Source organism: Ursus americanus, chromosome 1, assembly GCF_024610735.1.
Source record: "Ursus americanus isolate L20-20 chromosome 1, mUrsAme1.1.p, whole genome shotgun sequence".
Taxonomy (NCBI): Eukaryota; Metazoa; Chordata; class Mammalia; order Carnivora; family Ursidae; genus Ursus; species Ursus americanus.
In genome coordinates this window covers 96172280-96198368 of record NC_142127.1, presented here as the reverse complement: position 1 = coordinate 96198368, position 26089 = coordinate 96172280, and the positions used below count along the sequence as shown (strand labels likewise).

Sequence of the window (26089 nt, the reverse complement as noted above, 5' to 3'; positions counted from 1 at the left end):
CTGTCGTGTGGCTACCAGGCATCAGGTGCAGTGAAGCACTGAACGTGTATCACGTGACGCGACTCTCTCCCAGTGATGGACAGAAGGGAGTGTGCCCTACCAGCCAGTGATAGCCAGGAGAGAACACAACTAGTTTTCTCACCTTCATCTCTCTAACCTCCTTTATTTTGGTTTAGAGCTTATAATTTCCAATGCCACCAGTTTCTGAGGTGGTCTGAAATTTTAGCAACTTGCTTCTCCCCTCCTCTTTCCTTAATTTGTATGACCAAACGACGACTGGGGGTCAGGCACTGTTCTAGACTGAGGCACCATTCTAGACCTACTCTAGATGAGTAAGGTACAGTTTCTTCTCTTGAGGAGCCCATTTAACCTAAGAAGAACACAGTCGTATGGTTTAAGTGAGTGTGTATATTCACATCCATGAGACCCAAAGTACACGAAACCAATACTAAACGTAGAGAGAATTTCTTTTTTTTTTTTTTAAGATTTATTTATTTATTTATTTAACAGAGATAGAGACAGCCAGTGAGAGAGGGAACACAAGCAGGGGGAGTGGGAGAGGAAGAAGCAGGCTCATAGCGGAGGAGCCTGATGTGGGGCTCGAACCCAGAACGCCGGGATCACGCCCTGAGCCGAAGGCAGACGCTTAACCGCTGTGCCACCCAGGCGCCCCTGTAGAGAGAATTTCTAAAGCGAATGAGACCACTGAGACACCCCCTCGTTTTACAGATCCTGAAGCAGAAAAGCTGAGAAAACTTCCCCAGGTCCCTCAGCTCGCCTGCAGTAACTCTGGAACTAGAACCTTGCCCCCCCCTCCTTCTTACTGACTACACACAGGCCTCCTAGTCAGTGCTCAAACAACACGTGTGCTGCAACCAGGTTTCCAGCCAAAGGGGTCATTCTGATGGCTCAGCCAGACACAAGGCCTTGCCAGTCTTGCTCACGTAACACATAACCCGACTCCGTTACAACAATGGCTTCTCCTTGACGTCGGGCCACAGATACTCCAACACGCAGTTGGTGGGCAGTGAACCTCCCGTCAAAGAGTTCTGTGTTCCTCAACGAAATGCTCCTCCCACCCGGTTCAACAGCGAGCAAACGACACAGCTAATTTCAAACCAAACTTCAGCCCTATACCTGACCGCAAAGTAGGTTTAGAACTTTTGAGTGCTGGCATACACGACAGTCGGAATCCTAACTATTTATTCAAATTGTTACACCCAGTGCCATGTAAAAGGAATCTTTGACTCTGGTCACCCATCGAGGCCTAGGATACTGGGGGAGGATGCCAGCACGTGTGGCGAGGCTGTGACGTGGCCTCCCCACAGATCCCGCAGACCCTCAAGTCCAGCACATGCCTGTTGGCCAATCTACCACCTGAACAAAAAGGGGACTCTCAAGAGGGAGCAGCTATGAGGGTCAATGGTCAGGATTATGATTTTAGGACCAAAGGCTCTATTGACCATAGAGCTGTTCTAAGGCTCACGGAAATGCTGGAGGGGGACACAATCAGTGGCAACTGTGTCCGCGAATGAAGCAGCTCCACATTCTTCTCATTTGGTTTTCACTCCTTAAGACAATAATGATGATGATCACGAAAGACCCGGCATTTTCAAGAATGAAAATCTCTAGAACTTTCAGGCTTGCTTCCTCATGGTCTAATTTACCATCTTCACTAAAACGAAAACAGCTCGAATATAAAATGTTAGAAAAGTTCTTGCTGAAGGGGGCTGGGCAGGGAAGAAAGAGTCAATAGGAGAGGTGACATCTAGAAACTGCTTTGGGAAATACTCCCAAGATGATGGAGCTTTACTCTAAATAAATAAACACCAATCTTCCCATGGGGATAGTTTTGGGTAAATGCAAAGTATAGGAGGAAGCAGAGCAGAAAAGGGAAAATGAAAATACCAACTTCCTGACTTCCTCAGACAAGGAGGCCAGACGCTTCCCCTCAGGCACCCACTTCTTGGTCACCAAAATCTCCGACACAAGGAAACATCTCAAAATTTTCTTGTGGAATCGTATCCTTCAACTGATGGCAGGCAAATCTCATTCTTTCTCTGGGGAGAATATGCTTTGGGGTTCCTGCCACAAATTAAATGCACTCGATGAGTTTAGGAAGAGAGCCATATAGGTATATACATGCACGCAAAAAGGAAATATTGAAAGTGAACAAGAGTCCCGGTAGTTCAGGGAGGAACCACCATGAGGAAGGCAGCGCCAGAAGGCACAGTACAGACTCAAGAAGGGTTCTGCATCTTATTCTGAAGTCCAGGTCTACCAAGGGATTTGAAAAAAAATACAGAAAACTAATTTAGCAGTGGAGAAACTGAGCTTTTCCATGCCCAATTTTTATGCTATAGGCTTCCTTCCCCGTTCTAGTTTTAGCTTATATACAGAAGGATTCAGGAATACACAAGGTCAAGTGCATGTGCGTACAATCCAACCAATAAATGAGCAATAAAAAAGCAAGACATGTCAAATATACTTCAACAAAGGTACCCCAAGGAGCAAGAGCTTGATCAGGGTAGAGAGACAGACCCTCGGGACGAGCCTGTCCTGGTGACTGTGGTGTTGCTAGTGCAGGTGGCCAGTGAGTATTTGTTGAATGGCAGAATCCCAAAGAATTTCCATGGATGGAGGGCAAGTTCCACTATTTCTACCTTGACCCAGAAACTCAGCCTGTCAACCAGCTTTGCAGGTTTTTTAGTTTAGTTCAAATGTACTCTGGGGGCCTCCAAAGAGGTGCATGAGGAGCAAACACTCCCAGTGTCCATCCACACAAGTGTGGACCCCCTTTCCTAGGGTGAAATCAGGTCTGAGGAAAAAAAGGATGGCTCTTTAGATAATCCTAATCGCTCCCCTCCTCATTTAGTCCCTTTGTATTTCTTTCTTTCATAAGAAAGGGGCTCTCTGTCTAGCTTTCCACCATGTTCATTAGGCCATTCGCTACCAGATTCTAGAGCTTTGAAGAAAGATGAAGATTCACCTCTGGATTAGAAAAAGTCACACAGTCATATGTTTTATGCATTTGAAATGATAGAAGGTAGGACTTCCAAAAATTCAAGCCCACAGAGGTCTTCAAACATCCCCACGTGATGGACAGGACATCTCTCCTCTCATGGAGCTTACAGTCTAGTGGGGTCAGAGGCACACACCAACAGCCACCGTCTCCTTGTGAAAGATCTAAGAGAGTAACTTCTCTGAACCTCAGTTTCCTTACGAAAAAACCACCGACCCAAACCCAAAAACCACAGCCTTCAGCGCAGTTTTGAGGATTGAATTAAAAACAAACAAACAGAAAAGATGGGACAGTACTTCACAAGCTCAAATTGATGAGAAGGAAAAGTTTTAACTCCTTAAATCTTGGGACCTCTGGGTGGTAAATGTCTCTTACTATGTTTGACCTGCGTCACCGGCTGCCCATGAAGAACTGGTGCTCAGGAGAGACCCATCTCTCCCAAACCCTAACAGTAAGGCCTCTCCGGCGCCCCTCTGCAGCCTACAGGTGTTCCAGTGGACAGACACACATACACCAGGATGCTTCGTGCACAGACAAATCCTGGTCCCTATTGTGGGACCCCAAAGAGACAGAGGTTTAAAAAAAAAAAAAAAGCTTATTTTGGGAAAAACATGAAACAATTTTTCAATTAGCTTCAGTCCTAAGCAGGCACTGCCATTTATTTGCCCTAAGAATGAAAAGCCATAGACTGCTCCTAAATTCAATTTTACTTCTCTCTTTTGTAGACGTTTTATGAAACACCTAAATCCTCCCAGCTGGCAATGCTAGTGGGTAAAGGGGGAAAATGAACTCAGTTTTGGAAAGAAAGCATCACGTGGCACACCTGAGCAATAGATCCTATGAGGCAGTCTGGGTCTATTATTTTCCTTTTTCTTTTCCCTCTTCTTTTTCATGGGCACCCGTTTGGGGAGCAGCGTGGGAGAGGGCTGGGGTGGGGTACGACCAGGTTAAAAGCAGCCCGGGACACAACAGAAAACACTGAAGGAGGGTAACATTTATCAACTTGTGTGAAGAGAAAACTCGCTGCTTCGAACGTGTTAGACTAGACCCCCCTTCTGGCTTCAAGACTCCCTTTGTGTCTCATCACAGGACGTGTGTTAAGATGATGTGCAGTGTGTTTAAATAAAACAAGAAAACAAACTAAGAAAAATTTAGCGTTATGAAGAAGGAAAATCTCCTAAAAATACTTTACTACGACTTCAAACATGAAATCACATTTACAAAATAACATTTTAATGACTTAGGCGTAAGTGACTCAGGAACATATGGATTAAATTTCCTTCAAAATGCATATGGCTTGAACAATTAGGGGGGGAACTTGCTTGGCAAAATTAGCTTGGTTTGTAGAACGCGGCTCTGGAAAAAGGAGAAAAAAAGAAGTCTGTCAAACTGCACTCACTGTAGCGTCCCTTTCTGGAGTTCTCTCTGGTGACTGAGTCAATTGGCTACATCAGCCATTACCTAAGAAACTTGGAACAACTTTCTTGGAAATGGTTTAATTCTTTTTCCCTATTTAGGCAAAGTATTCAATAAGTTTATAATAAATGACTCTCCTTCATCCCCAATATCATGTTAAAAACAGAGGTCTGCTTCTGTAAAAAAAAAATAAAAATGTTGAGTAGTCTTAGGACAGAGCAAATGGCGACCGTGTCTTTTTGACAATGGGGCATGGCTACATATACAGAGATGTTTTTACTTCCTTTCAGTCCATTTGGAACAAACTTTAGAGAATACCTTTTCTTCCCCCGAGTTAAAGATGCAAATTTTAGGCAAAGTCCGCAATAATCAGGCACTGTTTTACCTGCCCAGCCTTTTTTTTTTTTTTAACCAAACTTCACATGCAAAAATACTACCACCACCACCATCTCTATAAAATACCTTAGCATTCATAGTGTTTACCAATTCCAAAATGGACCCTCAAACATCATCTCATTCCATCCTAGGGGACAGTCATGATGAACATTTGACCCATTTTTTAGATGAGCAAACTGAGAACAGGTTCAGAGAAAGGTCGTAGTGCAACTACTAGCCAGTGTGCCAACACCAACTGTACATTCCTGTCTTGGTATATTTTATTGTTCATTTTTATTTATTTATATTTATTTTTTTTTTTTTTAGAGAGAGGGAGAGAAAGGGAGAGTGTGGGGGGTGGGAAAGGGCAGAGGGGGAGAAAGAGGGAGACTCAAGCAGGCTCCATGCTGGGTGTGGAGTCCGACATGCGGATCAATCTCATGACCCTGAGATCATGACCTGAGCCGATATCAAGAGTCAGATGCTCAACTGACTGAGCCACCCAGGTGTTCCTGTTCATTTTTATTAATATTTAATAGTGGTACTCTCTAGAATGCCTACTCCCTTTATCCCCACATCCTAGAATCTTCATTCTTTAAGGACTGGAACAAATGCCACACCTTTCAAGATATGATCCTTGAACACTCAGTCTCTAAGTGTGATGGTCTTTTTTTTTTTAATGTGTCAACTGGGCTCACTGCGGTCTGCAGTTACTCCATCAAACACTAACTGGGTGGTTATGAAGGTATTCGATAGATAGGATTAAAGTCCGTTATCAGTCGACTTTAAGGGAGATTATTCTAGATACTCTGGGTGGGCCTAATTCAGAAAGGCCCTAAGACCAGAGCTCAGGTTTCCTTGAAAAAGAAGAAATTCCACCTGCAGATTGCAGCTTCATCCCCGGCATGCCCTACAGACTTCAGACTTCCGTGTTCAGCGCCCTGGACTGCATAAGCCCATTCCTTGCAATGAATCTCCTAATGTGTATGTCTCCCACTGGTTGTTTCTCTGGTTTAATCTTGACTAATTCCCCAGGTAATTCTCCCTCTCTGTTCCTATCATTTATATAATTCTTAAGCCATTTCTCTAGCTCATTGCTAGTACTGTAAGTTTTTTGCAAGCAGGCCCAGGTCTCAGGCATCTCTGTAAGCCACACAGCACTTGGCCTTACACGTGAATAAAATATTCGCTGGAAGAATTAAATTATGTAATGAAAGAGCAGAAGAAAGAGTCCTTCATCCTCCTGTGAAACAAGTAAACCTGATTACAAAATGCTCATGGGGAAATAGGACTAGCAAAGGAGGGTCATAGCCTTATAGGTGATTTCACCAAGGAGAGATTTCTGTCACCTATGGACAGGTTACTGGATTCTCCTCAGTGGACAGGACAATCCTCCACACGCAGGACAGTTAACATTCCTGGGCCCAGGCACTGAATGATGATTACAACCTTTCTGCTTCTACCCTGCCGATGGGACAACAAAAGAGACACATTTGCAAGTGAGCCCCCTACAGGGGGCATACGATGCTTATCAAAAATGGCCTTCTTAGCATTATAGCAATTAAAATTTATCAAAATACAGAGTAAAAAATTACGCCGACAATGGCTTCTCCTAAAATAAGCTGCAGAATTATGGATCACAAAAGTGAAAATATACTAACAGGTTATCTGAATGCCAAAAAGCGATCACCGACCGAAAGTCACAGGCAGGGTAAGAGCTCTTAACTTTAGACATTTGACCCAGGCTAAGGATACAAATCTCTTTACTAGTTCAACAAATAACTTAGGAGCCCTTCTGTGAGCCGGGAGCTCTAATACCAGCCAGAAAGATTTTCAGGGAGTGCAGAGGGTACATTGGGATTTCCTGACTTCAAATATTGGTTATGTGGCATCCATGGGATTCGTTCTTGGGGATCTGGGGGCCTCATAAAGAGGTGCTCCATCTTCTACATCACCTGCTCAAAGTGATTTCCAGACCAGCATCAGAGCATCATCTGGGAACTTGTTAGAAGAGCAAATTCTCAGACCCCCATTCCAGACCTACTAACTCAGGAACTCCGGGGACTGAGCATTCTGCTTAGTGCCTATCAGACTCCCCTGCCAAGCTTGTTGGAACAGGCTGCCGGTCTCACCCGCTGGTGTTTCTGGTTCAGCAGGTCTGGGGCGGCGTCCAAGATTTTGTGTTTCTAACAGGTTCCCAGGACACACTTTGAGAAACTGTGGTCTAGATCTGCACTCGTCCAATGGCCACTAGCCACACATGGCTATTTACATTTAAATGAATTCAGGTGAATAAATAAAATCTTATGAAAAAAAAAGAAAAGAAAAGAAACTGCCAAACTGGGGGAACCTGGGGGGCTCAGTCAGCCAAGCATCTGCCTTTGGCTCAGGTCATGACCCGGGGACCCTGGGATCCAGTCCCACATCCGGCTCCCTGCTGATGAGGGAGCGAGTCTGCTTCTCCCTCTCTTTCTACCCCTCCCCCCTGCTCATGCTCTCTCACGTGTGTGTGTGCGCTCTCTCTGATAAATAAAATCTTTAAAAAAATGAATTTGGATGAAGTAAGCTAAAAATTCAGTTTTCTCAGTTGTATTGACTACAGTAGTCCCCGCTTATCCATGGTTTTGCTTTCCACTGTGACCACAAGGTCAACAGCAGCCCAAGGCTACGTCATTCCCCTCACTTCCCCTCCTCACTTCCCCTCATCCCCTAGTCATCTTATCAGCTCACATCATCACAAGAAGGGTGAGTACAAGGTATTTTGAGAGAGAGAGAGAGAGAGAGACCACATCGTTTAGCTTTCTATTACAGTCTATTGTCACAATCACTCTATTTCACTATTGTTGTTCATCTCTCACTGTGCCTGATTTCTAAATTAAACTTTATCACAGTGTACGTATAGGAAAAAACAGTGTATGCAGCGTTCGGTAGTATCTGCAGTCTCAGACACCCACTGGGGGGCCTTGGAATGTTCCCCTCAAGGATAAGCGGGGACTACTATACATCCCCAGGGCTCAGCACATGTCGCTAGTGGCTGCCGTACTGGACACTGAGGATACAGACCACGTCCATCACTGCAGAAAGTTCTACTGGACAGTGCGGCTCTGGAGTTACTGACAAGCGCCCCAGGAGAGCCCTTCCTTATACAGTCAGGTACTATAGGCAGAGCAAAGACCAATTTCACGTATTAACCTTACAACAAAAAGCACAAGGCCAGATGGACCAAGCCAAAGGCAAAAACTGCTTTGTGATGAAGCTGCTTCTCACACGGGCATTTGCTGTGGCTCCAGGAGGAGTACCATCAGGGGTTTCTTTATTAAACACCAGCTAAGGCTGGGGAATCCAGTAGTAGCAATGCAGCCAATGTCAGTTATCAGGTTCCCTCTCATTAGTTATCAGGGGTAGTGGTGGGGGTTAAGAAACTCAAGCCTTTACAAGCACAGGACCCTGCTCTAACTCTGATGGAACAGGAGGCAAAAGCAGAATCTATGGCACCAGCCACTGTTCATTTCCTGAAGGAGCTCTCGTCAAGATTATTGCTGACCTTGGCCTTGCTGAGTCCAGGGCCCATTTCTCAGCCGTCATCCCACAAGGACTACATCTGGCACAGCTGAGAGCTCCTTCCTCCTGGACTTATTTTCAAGGAGCCACCCTCTCTTCTTCTCCATTTTCTCCCCATGTTGCTGGTCCCTTCTTCTCACTCTCCTTTGCTGGTACCTTCTTTTCTCTTCAAACTTCAATGTCAGAGACCCAGGCACTCGGTCCTCAATCTTCTTCACTATTTACACTCACTTCCTTGGAGATTCCACCCAGCTTCATGAGTTTAAATACCATTTATGCCATGCTGATGACTTGCAAACATATTTCCAGACCACATCTACCATCTGGCCTCATACAAACCACCTCCTCACCGTCCCTATGTGGAGCTCTCATAAGTCTCTCACTCTCTCCAGGTCCAAGACGGAACTCTGTTTTTTCCTCACAGATCTGTTCTCTCTGCATGTTCAGGTTAATGGAAATTCCAACTTTCCAGTGCCCTCAGCCAAAATCTCAGTCCCCTCTCTACCTTCAAAATGTACCCAGAAGCTGACCTCTTTGCATCTCCTCCAGGGCAGCTGTCTGATGGGAGTTGTGGTCCCCTCTTGCCTAGACCGATGCAATGGACTGATCTGTCATTGGGTTTAAGGTCCACCATCTTGAGATCATTACCTTCATTACATCTGCAAAGACTATTACTCCAGATACAGTCACATTCTGATGAGCTCTTCTGGGAGTCACCACTCAACCCACTGTGGTGCCCTACAGACCATTGTCAACACAGCAGTCCAAGCGATCCTTTAAAAAGTTCAATTATGCTAGTCTGCTGCTCAAAACCTTCTCAGGGTCCCATCTTAGAGAAAAACTAAAGCACTCAGACTGGCCTAAAAGGCCCTACATGATCTGGCCCTTTTACTAAACTCTTTATCTTCACCTACCTTCTGGGCACAGACAACACTGGCTCAGACTAGTGCACGTGAAAGAACTGGAAGAACGTGACCCGTGTTTTGAATTAGCACCAAGTAGACTTGGTCACTGACAACACTTGATGAGGAATAAGTCGGGGAGGTAGAAAGGTATTATGAATTTGGTTTTGTACATGCTGCATTTGGGATGTCCTTGAGTGTGTTATATATAATTTTAGAAGCTCAGAAAGAGCTTCCTCTGGTCTGAGGAGATCAATGTGGAAGTTGCCAGTACACAACCAGAAACTGAAGCCTTGGGAAAAGAAAAGAACAGCCAGGGCCGCCAGGGTGGCATAGTTGGTTGAGCATCCAATTCTTGGTGTCGACTCTCAGGGTCCTGGGATCGAGCCCCATGTCGGGCTCTGTGCTCAGTGTGGAGTCTGCCTGGGAGTCTCTCCCTGTCCCTCTGCCCCTCCTGCTTGTGCTCTCTCCCTAAAATAAATAAATAAATCTTAAAAAAAAAAAAAAAAAAAAAACCTAGAATGAAGTCATGGAGAACTGATATTCAAAAGTCAAGTCAAGGGAGGTGAACCTGCCAAGGAGGCCAAGGAAAGAGCCAGCAGCAGCCAGAAAGCCAGGGAAGTGGGCATCAGGGAGAAAGGGAGACAAAAGGTAGGGTTTTAAGAAGGGGTGATTCACTTGGGTAAGAAATGTGGGGAGGAAAAATGACCCCAGGCCTTGGCAATAGCAAGGTCACTGAAGAATTTGGCTGGAACTGGGTAATTAGAGTAATGGCGGCTGTAACATGATCGAAGAAGTGATGGCAAGATTCAGAGTCGAAGAAGTAAAGACAAGAAGCAACTGGCTGCAGGGTGTCAACAGAAAGAAAGGGGCAGGTGAGTGGAAGGCAGCTGTGTTACTGCTCTCTTTCTTTTGGGCTGAGGCAGGAGAGAGGCTAGTACATGTTTCAACGTTGATAGAAAGGACCCAGTAGAGGCCGACAGGCTGAAGACAAAGGGAGAAAGGGATGATCAATCAGTAACAAAAAATTTTCCTGAGAAGTCAGGACTTCTGTGATGGGGAGACCTCGCTGCCCAGCTGTCAGAGGGATGAGTTAAGTATGGGATTGGGTACAGGTAAGTTTGTAGTATTTTTTTTTTAAGATTTATTTCAGAGAGAGAGAGAGCACGGGTGCCCACATGTGGGAGGGAAGGCAGAGGGAAAGAATCTCATGCAGGCTCCCTGCAGATCATGGAGCCCGACACAGGGCTCGATCCCAGAATCCCAAGACCGTGACCTGAGCAGAAACCAAGAGTCAGATACCTGACAGACTGAGCCACCCAAGCGCCCCAAGTTTGTAGTTTTGATAGGAGACTGAAGTCATTACCTATAGGTGGATTCTATTTTCTCGGGCAGTCAAGGCCAGGTGGGATGTTGGCGTGCATTTATAACAGGCTCAGTCTCCTCTGCTGGCCCATGTTCTCCAATCAGACTCAGGTGCCCAATGGAGGGTCTGAGAAGCCTAGTGGCTGGGCTCATCTGAACCTGCGGTTGTTTCCAGATGGGTGGAAGGAGGACAGAGCAGTAAGGGCATGGACAGTATTTGTAAGACAGTAACTGAGACAAAGGACAGGAAATCTAAGGAGGGAAGGTAAGAGAAGGAATTAATGGCCTGGAAACGGGGACAAAGAACACCTGCGGCTGAACAGCCAAAACATCAAGGTCACCTAAAAGCGGCTGAAACTTGAAATATGAAATCCATGAATGCTCAGAGCCCAGGATATTTCACATGAGAAGCAAAGGTAAGTTTTAGATACAGCTACTCTACTATCGAGCGTCACTCTACTTTCCAACAAGGAGGACCAGAGGGACCTTGACATTGAAGAGGTAAGAAGGAGGTACTGCGATTCAAGAAATAACATTCCGAATCTGGATTTCATACCATTAAGTTACTTCTAAATGCGCTTTATTGAGTTCACCACAGCTGTTTCTGTGCAGGTGTCCTAAACGCAAGTTCTACCTGATTTCCTTTTTAAAGCTTCTCTCTACTGCAGTGTTTCTCAACTAGGGGTGACTGTGCCCCCCAGGAGACCATCGACAAGGTCTGGAGATATTTTTGGCTGTCACAACTAGGGGGGCAGGTGGATTCCATCCAGTCGGTGGGGGCCAGGTACTACTCACCATTCTGTGATGCACAGTCCCAACAAGGGACTCTCCAGCCCAAAAGGCCAATAGTGTTAAAGAAACCCTGCTCCAGAGCAAACCTCCTTGAAAATGCAGGCCATTTACAACAGACAGAAGAGGGTTCAATTGTGGATCGAAGTAACTAATAAACTATCTTCAAATTTTCTGTCCCAGAAACATCCCAATGCCCTAAACAAAACCAACTTAGTTTTCAGAAAAGGCATCAAAACAAGTACACAAAAAGTCACAAGGTTTAGATAGTAAGAGAGCCTATGGATGCACTTGACTTCGCCCTCCTTCCTTGCCCGGCTTTCCCCATCCTCTCATTTACCTCCTTCCCGCGCCCTGGAGAATTACGTTCTAATGATAAATTCATCTCAACAAAATTCCTTTACCAGAAGTAAATGTGAAAGTCGGAAGGATTTAGTAAGACGGCCTTTTGCCCATATATAGAAATGATGAAAGACCGGGCCACGATTAAATTCTGAGCAGAGTAACATAATTAGCAAATTTATGAATGGGTCTTCTTTTCACGGTTCCACTGTCAGGACTAATTACTTGTATTAATTAGAACTGTCAACACATGAATATGCTTGTTGAGGCTGCTTCCTATGGTAAAATACGAGGCTTGTAAATATCAAGACACTTGGAAAGATGCAAAGACTTTCATTTATTAGCAGCTCTAAATGATGTGGAGGCGCCGGCTGCACAATGAGCCTTGGGAATTGACTGTAAATAGATTCCTAGTTAATGAATTTGCTGTTTGTTCTTCCTTGCTTAGGCATTAGTCTCCGTGTAGCCTCTGGACGAAATAGCCGATACATCACTCGTTGGGAAGGACTGTCGCGAGGATAAGGAAAGAATGTGCAGGTTACCGAAAACTGAAATGTGTAGCCAGGATGGTTACGGTGGGCAGGAGGGAGCTCCTGTCTCTTCTCTGAGTCGCCGGGCCTACTGTAAAATACATTCTAAGAACTGCCCGAGTGAGAGGGGAAAGACAGCTGGCGGATGAAGAACCAGAGTTGGAACACCACTTTTAACTCTGTGTGACCCTAGGTAAGCAGACAGATTACTTAGCCTCTCTGTGCCTTGGTTTTCTCACCTGAAAAATGGGGCTAGTGACCGAGCTTGTCCAGAGTTGTGGTGAGCCTCCAATGAGGCCATACACGCAAGGGGCTTCGAGCAGCACCCAGGTGAAGCATGTACTAGCTCTTACTGTTCTTATAACCATCGCATGTGGGACGGGGGTGGACACAGAAGTGAAAACTCCTAGAAGGAGATCCTTGGAGTGACCTGCACAGTGATGAATAGCTCTGGAGTCAGATAGGTCTCAATTCATACCTTGACTCTATTACATTTAATTTCTGAGGCTCAACTGTGCCTGTCTTGGAAGTTCTTGCAAATAGTAAATGAAAAAAATGCATGTATTGTACTTGCTCTGCGTGGTCCATAGAGGGTTGCTGAATGTTAGTGGCTTAGTGATCATTCATTATTACCTTTTGGGAGAAATCTCCAAAATCGAAATGGATACCAAAAGAAAGGTTTTGGTAAGTGATCCAAGGTAAGCGGAGAGAGAAAACGTGTGGCAAAGGAGAAAGGGAAGCAAAGTGGCAAGAAGAGGTGCTAGAGCAAGGGCCTTCTGTACCGCGTGTCCTTCGTCCCTGCGTCAGGTGCCGCCGCCACAGTGCCCGAGCACGCCTTAACTCTCTAACCACCACACCCCCACAAATCCCTTAATGACCCTGCTCAATGGTAAAGGAGAGACAGCTGGGATTCCAACTGGGGCCTGACTGACTGCAAAGCGCACACTCAGCCTGTGTTGAGGCGGAAAAGCAAGGCTGCAAAGGGCTTCCTCACAGACCGAGGGGTTTACAGATTCTAAGCTCTTTCTGCTTACTTTTTCCTTTTTCCCTTTACATATAAAAAATAGTAATCAGGGGCACCTGGGTGGCTCAGGTGGTTAAACATTTGCCTTCAGCTCAAGTCCTGATCCCAGGATCCTGGGATAGAGTCCCACATCGGGCTCCCTGCTGAGCGGGGAGTCTGCTTCTCCCTCTCCCTCTGCTGCTTCTTTTGCTTGTGCTCTCGCTCTCTCTCTCTCTCTCTGACAAATAAAATCTTAAAAATAGTAATCAAATTCTTCATAGGCGAAAGCTTGTTCTAGCTGGTTGGCTAAACTTTTAACTGCTAACTACCATAAAATACCATAAAATGTTAAATTAGGGTCAGTTAATCAAGTCGTTTCAATTTTAATCCCCTTAAGTACCAACTTGGAGATAGTCCACAAAAGACAGAATTATTCTGTGTTTTATTTGACAACGCCCTTCCAGAGACTCCTATTTCTGACAGTGTATAGATGGCCCATCTCACCAGCGCTGCAGGGAGTGTTCCAGAAATGACCGAAAAGGGCATCTGCTAAGGTCTCTCCAGTTCAAAGATCTTCTATTTCTGAATATAGCAAGATGTCGAGACTACAACTGATTTCAATTGAAAATCCATTTCTGTATGAAACATATAAAACTAGACAACTAAGAAAATATAGTAAGTTTGACCCCTAATCTTATCTTAAAAATCTTGCAATACCTTAAAACCAACCAGGCCAAAAGTTTATAGCATGAAAATAATCAATATATAAAGAGAAAATCTAGTTGGGAGAATGTTCTGGATCACTTCACAAGGGTATCTGCTAAATACAAGATAACAGAAAATCCACGGAAGTTCCTACAAGTGTATTAAAAAATCTGATCCACACTGATCACTGGAACCTGTTAAAACTTATTTTAAGGATATATCTTCCCACCTCTACTCTAGTTGCTCACTAATTGCTTTTGAAGCAAAATAGGCACCTAAGAATCCTACTGACAATCTTCTAAGGTAGTGGAGAATCTTTAGTAATGGTCAGGATGTGCATTATTGCTTGTCAAAGAACTCCACTTATTTTTTGATTGCATATTATGCTTAAAAATGAACTTGCATGATATGGTAGAAACAGCTCTAGGTGGGGAGTGTAATGATGTGGATTCCAGGACAAGCTCCAGGATGGATAAGCCATGAGGGTCTAGCCAGAAACAACCTTTTTCCCCAGGGAGCACACTGCCAAGGTGGTTAGGACCAGGCCATTCCTAACGCCCTTACAGACTTAGAATCCCAGGAATAACTATGTTCACAAGAACTCGGTGTGATTCTTATAAGGCCAAGCCACTGCCACAGGGCCCGTAGACAAACAGTTATGCAGTTTCTGGAAATGTCAGCTGACCTCTCTTTAAATGGCGCAGCGGAGCAGTCAGGTTGTAATCCTCTCTTAATTGGTGATTTCATGAACTGCAACTTCCCTAACCGCGAAAAGGCCTGACAATTTCATTCCTCTACGAAGAAACATGTTAAAAGGCAAAATAATAATACAATGAAGGACTACAAGCAATAATCATTAAAATTCACTGCATTATGTTAACATTCCTCATCAGTAAAATTTAAGTCTAGAGAACAGAATAAACAAAAATAAACATGTTATTTTATAATTTCTTAATTGCATGATTTCCAAGAAGAATTGGTATGTGATGTAAGACGGGCTTAATGTTTGTTTTTGTTGTTGTTTTGGATTTTTTTGTCCTGGAGACAGTTAAGAAACCATGTACCACCCCTTTCTTCCAGCCTTCACATCCCTAAACATTCCCAAACTGCCTTCCCCCTCCTCTTTTACTAGCAATGGTTTCACCTAAATCAGAGCTATTTTTGCTGATGCCTTTTACCACTTCCCTCCCTCCATACCCCCTTCCTCTTTCTCCCACTTGACCAAGTTCCCTGAAGGCAGGAAATGTGGTCTTCATCTTCATTTTGGGGGAAGGTGGGGAGCTATCTTCTCCTATTTGGCACAGTACGGATTCCCCATACATTCTAAAAACTATATATAAAGAATTTAGAAATCTAGGTACTATTGCAATGGGTGGTATTATCAGTACCTCCAACCTAAAAAAACAAAGTGCTCACTGCCTTCTGCTAGAGCTCCTTCAGGACGATGCAGAGATCAATGGGAACCTCTCACCTTGTCTTCCAGGATCTCTCCACCTGAAGACTAGGGAAGCTTACAAGGCAATCCCAGTGCCTGGGCCCACACTGCCATCTCTGTGCACACTCCCTCACCCCAACCCCACCGGCTGTGGATCCTGGTTCGTAATTTTAAAAAGGTCCCCAGGTGATGCTAACAGGCAGGCAGCTGAGCATCACCAAAATCTCTAAACCATCTCTCCAGTTACTTCAATACTAGTCAACTGTATGTTTGGTCCTTCTTGAAGCACAGTCCTTGGATGCACCAGGGTCACCATTTACTTACAGAAACACACGGGACAACAATGGTTATTCTGTTTTCGGAAACCAAGTGAGGTCACCGCAGTTAGGAATATATTCAGTTCTCCTTGCTGTCAGTGAGCTGTATCTTTCAGAAAAGTCCACTCTCCTTTATTCTTAATATTGCCTTTCCTGTCTTTCCACTCAATTGGAAGATTCCATCTACAGTTAGCTGAGTGTTACCTGTGGGCTAGAGAACATTTTGGGATCCCATATCCCCTGGACTCTCACATATCCACCGCAGGCCCCAACAAGACTCAGCCGTGAAATCTGCCACGTACATTCCCAAGCAAAGCTGCAAGTGGGCCTAGAAGACATACACTGACCTCTCCTGGGAAAACTTAATCTGAAACTTCTTGATGAATATTTTACAGAACTCTGATTCCCTATAATTTCTATAATTTCATTCCGATAGGAATGAGTATGAACACAAAAAAAAGAATTCACTAAGATAGTAAAGTACTAATAGCATTTCGTAGAGTATTAGTACTGTTATTATTAATTAAAATATGGTGGTGACAACCCTCCCAATACAGTATAACAGGGAAAATAACCATGACTGAGTCCAGAGACTTCGGAACCAAGACTGTGTGGGCTCACCCCGTGGCTCTACTGCTTACTAGCTGGGTGACCTCAGTCAGCCTCCCTTTGGTTTCGTCTTCTCTCAAATGGGTAAATAGTAAAACTCACTTCATTGCTGTTGGATTAACACATGTACACACACACACATGTATACACACACGCAGATCACTTACAATGGTGCCTGGTATGCTAGGACTCACTTAAATTCCATCTCTCCCCCTGCAACCCGATCCCCACACACAGCACGGGGACCTTCAAATCCATATTTGCTCTTACTGCTCCCCTACTTAAAACTCTTCCTGGCTTCCGCTGTCCCAGGGCCAGCTACAAAACCCTTAAACACCGTGTACAGGATCTTTCACAACCGGATTCCCACCTAGCTTGCCACTCGGGGCTGCACCTGAAAAATACCTTGCAGTCCCAGACTACTTCATTTTTCCAATGGGCCATCCTCTCATCTTGGGGTCTTCATCCATTTTCTCTGCTCCCTCTTGGTTTAAACCCTTCACGACTCATCACTTCCAGGGGAAAACCAAAATCCTTAGATGTGCCGTGGCCTGGAACTCACTCATTGAAATTTAGGGTCAATAACCCCGATCAGCCCAAACTTAGATATTACACATTCATTCATATGAGAAAGGATGCTCACTGCCTAAGTGTTCCCACCTGCCGAACCTCACGACACTGAAGGTGATGGCAGAGATTATGACGTCACTACTCAGGAATAAGATCCGAGAATTCTGAGTCTCAAGTAAATGGCATCCTCTCTGTATGCCTCTGTCTTCTGTTTGCTGTAGGCGCAATTTTTAAGTTATCTTCATGTTAAGGAGTTGTTTTTCTGTTTATGGAACTGCAAAGAGCAGAGCAAGAAATGCTTTTTAGAAAATACAAGTCTGGGTGTTTTTAAGGACAGCGCTCATTTGATCTCATTATTCTGCCAGTTAACTGACAGGAAAGAATGTCCTAATTGCTCATTAACTCTGGAGATGTCCCCTTTGTATGGTGTCAAGGTCTAAGAGATACAGGGTACACAGCATCTGTACAAACTACGGCTGCTTTGGGGGACAAAGCATTAGTTTCACGTGGCTAAAAAAACAGCAGATGTTTTTGATTTGGGCTTCAAACACTCTTATCTATAATAGAGTAGAATTTGGTGGGGAGTTATTTTCTCCTCGGGCTAATAAGATGAACCACATTGCTGGTTAAATACTATTTTTTCTGGGGCCACATGGCTTTTCACAACCATTCCTAAGGAAAACATTCTTGGTTCAACTGCAATCTGCCAAAATGGCAGTAGATTTTTTTTAATTAATTTATTTTTGGTAGCATATTGGCATTTTATTGTCATCTTGACTTTTAGCACCACTGTTGTGGGAGTGCTGACAACACTGACTCCATCGTTGGCCCTCGTGTTGTTCACGCCCACACAATGAACTCCCTAAAACATTATGTGTTTCAGGCCCCTTGGCGTGGATTTTTAAAAGGTACTCCGGAGAAAGACTCTCCCTGAAGTCCTTTCACGTCCACCCACCTGTCCCCGCATGCAGCACCGTAAGGAGTAAAAGCATAGCAGAAACACGCCATCAGCATAGGCACAGCTCAGGTTCCCTTCCTCAAAGCATACAAAGAAATCCAGAATTCCACTAAACAGCGATGCCCACATACCAAGAAGAACGGTCTACATGTTTCTGCAATATAGAAAACATTAACATAATAATTAGCAAATCATTAGGGTTACCAAGGGCTAGGAAATGTCATAACTTGACAATTGTCATCATGTCAAAATTATGCTCAAAATGGGCCTTGCTGGGCCCGAGTTATCTAAGTCAGGGGCTTATTCCCCTCTGCACCCCCAAATGCCTCACCAAAAAGCATCCTCTACACAACAGCAAATTACTTGGGGTTAAAAATTTATCTTTGTCACAGCTGTGTGTGCCAAAGAAGGGCCCTGCGAACCCCCAGAGACACAGCTTATTTAAAGTTATAATGAAGACAGCAGGTGTTCTATACAGATGTCACTTCTTCTAGAAGACACTTATTAAACACTTTATCTCCCTTAATGTCGAAGGACTAGTAACATTTTATTTTCTTTCAGCATCACTACAGCCAAAAGTAAACTGTTTCCTTTTAGTCTCACTGAGCTGAAAATTAAAAACTACTGGGCTTTGGGTGGTTTAGGTTGATTTGTAAAGAATTCTAAATGCAGTGATTCAAGAGTCAACCCATACTGTTTTCTAGTAATGCAGAACTGTATTTTGCAATACATAAATGCTCTTCCACAGAAAGCACACCAGAGTTCTCCTTTTCCTGGTGACCCAAATCTCTGGGTTCCAACTACCACACAACCTTTCGTTCAGATGAAGCAGAACGGATAGGAAAGGACCACTCTCTGTAAAACGTACAGAGCTTTACATTTCAGATACTGTCAGGTAAAATGGAACTGCCTGGTGCCACGGTTCCTAGCCTTCCGCCAAAGCAGCCTCGAACTAAGGCAGGATCCAGTGCGTTCTAGAACCTTAAGAAGGAAATCACTACAGTAGGCGGGGAGAGCTAGCTACTGATGACAGGAGCCGTTGGCCTTCTTGTCTGCATGGTGTGGATAACTTTAGCACAAAAGGTTTAGAGTAGAGGGGAGAAGGGAAAGGAGGGGATAAGCAAAAGAGGAAAAGGGGAGACAGGATCTGGAGAGATTCTAGTTCAGACACTGGGCTCTCCTCAGTCTCCCCCATCACTCTGTGCCCATCAGTAGCCTGCAGAGGCCGGAGGCATGAATACATGATGTCTCTGCATTTCTCCACAGCAACCTGATGCCTTCAACGTAATGGGGCTGGGGAGAACATCAGAGAAGAGCATGGCTAATACCGAATATTTTCAACAATGCATAGATTCATTTTAATAATATGTTTTTCCTTCTAAAGGTTCCACATGATTTTGCAGAAATTTTAGAAAATGGAGTTAAGCCGAAACAAGAAAATAAAAGTCACCATAATCTCATGCTTGAGAAATAAGGATAATTGGCATTTTGTTAAATATTATCCCAATCTTTTTTATACACATTTACTAGGTCTTCCAAAAATAAATGTTTTTTTTTTTTTTTTTTTTACTAAGAATACTGCCTGTATCCTTGCTTCTCATTCGATACACCATGAACCTGCTTCTGTCTTTTTAATGGCTGAGTATTATTCTACATCATGATTTATTTAATCTGCCCCTTATCGTGGCATGATTAGGCCATTTGCAATTTTTCCAAAGCAGATGATTACAATGTAATTTTAATCAGCTTAATATTTATAGTAATCTTCATAACATTGCACAATTTCAGTCTTGTGTTACAACAAAAATAGATTTAAATAACACAGATGTGACACAGGAAGATTTCTGGCCCCTAATTGAGATTCATGAAGATATATAAATACATATTATGCATGACTCTCACATCTGGCTCTCCATAACTAAGTGCAACAGAATTATAAATAGTTCTGGACCCTTGGAGAACCGCCATGTGATGAAACTAGACCACTGTGAAAGCTATTTGTGATTTTATAATAAACGGAAACCAACATATGACTCTTGATTTTTCTTACTAGCAACACAACACAACAAAATGGATGGAAGACGGTGCACAACTCTTAGGAGAAGACTTTGAGAGGCAGAGCGGATAGCAGTAGAAATTCTCACAGGAATAATTCCCTCTCACAAGGAGCGGGAGAAATGTGTAACAGCCTGACCTAAAATTCTGATGTCTAAAGCCACACTTAATGTGAGCACATTCATTCTTTTTTTGTTCTGAATCATTTCTCTTCTAAAAGGAAAGCTACTGAACAAAAATAGAGCCCTATTTAAATGAACGACACAAATATTCTTAATTAAAATGTTGCTAATGTGTCCGTATTAAAAATATTTTCATGCTCATATGCTATAAACTTTGGTAGAAATGAATGAGAGCCAAGCAGATGATGTATGATTGTGCACAGTAAACTTTTTGTGTGTGTGTGTGTGTCCTATAAGGTACCTGAGATGCAGGTTTCTTATGTAAAAGGGTGTTCTTTTCCTACACAAATGATTTATTTTGCTATTTTTAACTCTATCAAGATCTGTTGCTTAAACAAAACCAAAAACCAAACAACAGAATTTAGCCAATCATTTATGGGCAGGTGAGGGCCACAGTAAAAGAAATGTCCTTGTTATTCTAGAAGTAATATGGTCTTTCTAAATGTAGCCTAGACTGTTCCAAAGCGGCCACACCCATCTCAGTTCTCAGGATTCTGAACTCGGGAATATCACAACCGCCAATCCACCTCTCAGAACACAAACAAATCTCCAACTCAGTGACGTCCTGACTGTATGGAGAACAGTCTCTCCTGTACGTGGCAATTCATTGGCAGACTGGAAATGCTTCTGCTAAAAGGCTCTGCTGTATGATAAAAAAAAAGTGTCCCAACTAGGAACAGAGAAGTCTGGCCTCCTTGCCTGCTGTTTCCCACTTAGAATGTGACTCTGGGCAAATCATTTAACTTCTCTGTGCCACCGCTTCACCATCTGAAAGAATGAAGATAATTACAAATGCTTATTTCAAAGCGCAGTGTGGGTACGTGAACCTTCCTAGCACCATGGACAGGCACTTAATTCTTGTTGACTTGGAAAGAATTTCACCAAAGCATTTGCGGTGCTTTCTTTTGGGCGTCTATATTATGGGTAGCTGCAAGGATACACCTCAAAAGTTATGTGGTTTTTCTCTGGGTGGTGGGGTTATGGGTTTTTTTTTTTTTGTCTTCTTTTCCTATTTGTATTCTCCACAGTGAATATATATTGCTTTTTTTTATAACTAGAACAAGTGCTACCCAAATAGTAGAAGACTGTGATAGATGGGCTCAGGTACCCATCATCGCCTGTCTCAGTTCCTCAGCACCATCTACCTCAGGACATCTGGAATTCAGGTAGAACTTCCAGAAAAGGAGTTGAGAGCTGCTCACTCCTATGGCAAAACAAAAGCAGACCCACACAGCAATCACAACACACATCTTAACAGATGTTAGCGCACATATGTGAGAGCCACCTGTCACACTTCCTCACCCACTTCCCCCTTCCCTTGAAGGCCAGGTGGACTCTGCCCCTGGCAGCAGGGGAAAGCTGAAAGTCTGTCTGCAGTCGAGACCAGAAGGCTCACGCAGGGGTTCAGCTCTAGGGTGGCCTCATGGATGCCCTAGAAATATGGGTCCAATCTAGCACCTTCTAGGGAGGTCCTGTCTCCCAGGCTCCTCACACCTGCCTACTTCACACCTGCATCCCCAGGGCAGGACACTGTCAACAGTAACCGAGGCCAAGTTCACAGACATGGATATAGATGTGATGGGCTTCTCTGAGTCTGTTTCCTTGTTGGGCGAAAGCAGGTGTCAGATATGATGACCTCTAAGGTCACGCTCAGTGCCAGCATATCACAGTTTCATTTGAAAATGGTGCGGCTTTGTCTCATTTTTCATCACTGACTTTAAAAATAATTTAAATAAATTAAGCAAAGGATTACAGTAACACATCCTTCCCCAAGATTTAAACTGAAGTCACGTGCTTAATATGCTCAACAATGTGACTCTTTACAGACACCAAACTCAATACTGGTATCATCACCCAACTCACAGATGGAGAAGGAATATTAAGGCACAGTCATGCAAAACATTACATATACTTTTGATATGTAATTATAATGCTTAGAGAGGAATCAAAAAGGCTCAAATAAAAAGAAAATAAAATCTGATTCACTAAAAATATCAACTACTGAATCTATGTAACAAAGTCTGGGTCTTCAGTTCAAAAAATAAAAACAACACGTTTTGTTTTATATTTTAGTATAAATACGTAGGATTAGAAACTTCCTCATACCCTCAATTGTTTGATTAATAAGAATGGAAGATCCACTGTACTTTCAAAGCACTATTTGAGATCTCTTTTCCAAATTAATACATTTTTGTAGAAACAACAAGAGTTTCTTAATCAGGCCTAAATTAATCATTTTCTGCAATTATTGGATTTTATGAAATACTAAATATACACATCAATTACTCCTGAGATTACTGTGTAGACAGCTTGAGTATACAAATCATTGTATTAGTAACCTTGATAGTCTATAAAATTCTTATATAACTTAGGGAATCGTGATTGCTGAAATATTTCACAGATAGGTAAGTAAAGTGATCACCTCATTTCAAAAGTTAGTAGGGGCATGTGGGTGACTCAGTTGGTTAAGCGTTCAACTCTTGATTTTGGCTCAGGCATGATCTCAGGGTGCTGAGATTGAGCCCTGGGCAGGCTCCGCGCTGGGCATGGAGCCTGCTTAAGATTCTCTCTCTGCCCCTCCCCACCCCCTCTCCCCACTGGTGCTCTCTCTCTCTGTTGCTCTCTCTTAAAAATATTTCAAAAGTTACTATATCTCTTTCGTGAATCTAATATATTGGTTAGCTGAAGTGAAGTAAGTCCCTTAAATCTCCCATTGTTCAGAAAAAAGAATACTATTGTTGGTTTGATAGTAAAGAACAGGATGCCTTCCTTTCTGTAGCCTACAATGCTTAACAATATCTGACACATACGAGAGGCTCAAGAGGCTCAAATGAGGATTTGCTGAGTAACAGAATGAATGATGATCTGAGCAACATGAATGTGCAAGGTAATATTTCTGAAACCGTTAAGATTTGGTAGCCCGAAAGCAGCCTCTAAGTGTGGGGAGGATGGGGTGGGGGAGACATGGGTGGGTGGAATTAATTCATTAGCGTTTTGTTTTTACTTTTATTGTTAAATCTACTCATTAACATCTGAATAATGCTTTCAATAAATGGGGATTGTAGGGGGTGGCAGAGGAAAAATTATAAATATACACAAACCATTACTGTCAAGTTCCCAAATATGTTTAAATTTCATGTATCTTTATTTCTATTTTGTTATTCCAGTAACAGTAGGCTATTGGTTAATATTTTAAAATTTGGGACCTCAAGGGAAGCTGGCTCCTTTACAATAGGGACCTACACAGAACTCTGGTCCACTCATTATTTTTTCCCTGGCTGGGATATTCACATGTTTCACAGATTTTAAAACTCATTATACTTACGTTTCTTTATGTGCACAATTTGACATCTAGACACAGTCTCGAATATCCAACTTCACTCACCGAAATGAGAATCTCCAACACAGACTAGCAAGTAAGAATCATAATCCAAAGTAAGTGTTCTGCAATGAAACCGCTTTTAGACAATCTGGCAGATGGTACTTTTTCATTACATAGAAACTTTTCCTAGGGGAAAACACACCAATTTACTTAAAAAAAAAAAAAAAAAGTGAAGTGGTCACACAGAATTAGTTGTACATCTCTGTCCTGGCCTCCAATGCCTCTGCGAAGCCAAGCAGGCCAGCCGCAAACATTTGCATATGTTAAAAACGGCCCAACTGTATTATGCCTGCACTGCGCCAAGGAAGGATCGTATAATCACTCAACTGAATGAGATACCACCTCGCAATCCACGTGTGGATCGGCTGAGGTCTGCTGCCGATAGCTGTGTGAATTTACATTCCTGAAACGGTCTTTCATCCGTGAGCCCTGAGATCTACATGTCACACACCAATATTCCTGACGGTTCCCAGTGCCGCCACCCCTTTCTAGCTACACCCCTCCTTCTCAGTCCATTACCACAGAATAACGGAAAAGGAAGAGAGGACCCAATTCAACTCTTTACTATAAAAAAAAAAACACAACAAAACAAAGGTCTGATTAGATTCAGTCATTCACACCTCAAGTAAAGCTGGTTCATTAATAAGCCAGGACTGAATGCAGGACACTGACATTCCCATCATTTTCCCTTTGTACTAGACCGGGAAAGAGAAAAAGAATGAACATAATGCATTTCATTTTTCTCAAAAATGTTCACACAATAAAGAAACAAGACAAATGCTGCTCTTATATACATTGGTGTAGCTTCAGTAAAAGGAAAAATGTATGGGAGTTCTCTTTTTTTTTTTTTTTTTTTACCGAAAATGTGTCTCAGTTGGTCCCTACAAACACATAATGCTTATAAACAAGATTCAAAGATATTGTCAAATCATCTGTTAACAACAAAAGCATTAGATATTCATTTGGAACCTAAATTTTCTTTTTTCTAAAATGGCTTCCCTGGTAATTTCACATCCAAAGACGGAAAGACAAAGCAGCAACCAGTCTCGTTCTGAAGCCAAGACCTTTGTAGTATATTCTACCATAGTTTCACATATGGCTAACCAGCAACCCCAACTGTACAGTGTGGGGGGGGGGGAGGCGGGTAACAGATCAGCTTGATTTTCACGAGGGAGCCAAAGTGTGACTGTGGCCATTTGCCTTGCAGAAGAGTCTAAGAAAAGCAGCACAAGTTACGCCACTTGCCAGTAAGGATTTCCAGCTTTAACCAGTACACATGCTCCAGGCTGGGAGACAGGAGTTGAAAAGGACACAGCTTTGTACCCACCCGCCAGCTGAACTTGGTGGCAGGCTATTAAAAAAAAAAAAAAAAAAAAAAAGGCACAAATTATACATGGAAGGATGTGGGGGAGAGGAGAGAGGAAAATGCAATGAGCTAATGTTCCTACTTGGCATCTGCCTTTTGACTCAAAGAAAGAGATGGCTCTTTTCCAGAATTTTTCTATTATTGTGGTATCAGCTGCCTCTTGGACTCGCTTATAAAAGCTGAGACTGCCAACAGAACAAGATTTCTGTTGATAGTAGTAAACGTGCACGCTCCTTGAAATAATAGGGATTTCAAGATTTCTCCTACAAGGGCTACTTTGGTATTACTATCACCAACATGAGCTTCTGGGCCTGTATGGCCAAGTACTGGTAAGGACCACGACCACAGCACATTCTGAACTTAAAAAGGTGCTACCTTGATTCTTCAATTTACTCCTCCAATATATTTAACTAAAGAACAGTTTGAAACTAATTGGTGCTGGATGTTTCTTGCAGGACTGGCATTCTACCAAATGAATTTCTATTAGTTGGCCTTTCAAATCTCAGTGTTACTCTAGCACACTAACTTTTACCCTGAAGACTGGAAATCCAAGAGAAAAAAAATTACGCATTTACCCAGGCTTTTTAAAAAGGACTATAGATTCTACCTACTTCATGAGGGAAAGATCTTCTTCACTTAAACAAAAAAAAAAAAAGGTAGTAAATAAATATACTAAGAATGATAGATTCGAACCCCGACGAACAACAAGGAATGTCTCCAGCTTCCCTTTGGGGTGTAGAAAGCTAGGAGGAGCATCACTCCTATCTTATAATAAACATAAATGCAAGACAATCTGCAAATTAGTGACTTTTTCGCAACCCATCACAGAGCTGAAGCAGTCGGACAACTAACTAAACAGAGACCTAAAAAGGTATCGGAGCACCTGCTCACCTATGTCAGACTCCACCGGACACTAATAAAAAGAATTTAGCCAAAACCATGAACAAATTGCTAAAGGCTGAGTGTGAGCTAGCAAGAGAACACACGACGTATTCAGAGAACACATAACACAAAGTGTACTGGGGGCTACGATATAAAAGAACTCACACCCACTTTTAGGCTCTTCTCAGAACCTCTGGTGGACAGGCCTCCCAAAAGGGACAGGTGAGAGTGCCCGGAAAGCATCCTTTGTCATTCCTGGTTCAGTCCTGGGAGAAAGAACAGCAGCCCTTGCAGGAAAGGTCTGTAAAATAGGCTGCCCAGAT

At 43.1% G+C, this 26089-nt stretch overlaps 1 protein-coding gene across 8 annotated transcripts in view; it reads right to left on the bottom strand.

Annotated features, from left to right (window-relative positions):
- RHBDD1 (rhomboid domain containing 1) overlaps positions 1–26089 on the bottom strand; it is a 126385-nt gene that overhangs the window by 27067 nt on the left and 73229 nt on the right. Inside the window, exons 7-8 of one of the 8 annotated variants that reach the window (XR_015725431.1) lie at positions 17897–23545; positions 469–17215 (exon numbers count right to left, since the gene is read on the bottom strand). The exons of 4 other annotated variants lie outside the window; for them this stretch is intronic. Coding sequence is in view for 1 of the 4 variants with exons in the window: in XM_045775294.2 (XP_045631250.1) it covers positions 23514–23545 (32 nt within the window). In the remaining 3 variants the exon portion in view is untranslated. Of the gene's footprint in view, positions 1–468; positions 23546–26089 lie in introns of those variants that run through there. 3 more of the 8 variants (XR_015725432.1, XR_006775791.2, XM_045775294.2) reach the window with 3 other exon arrangements.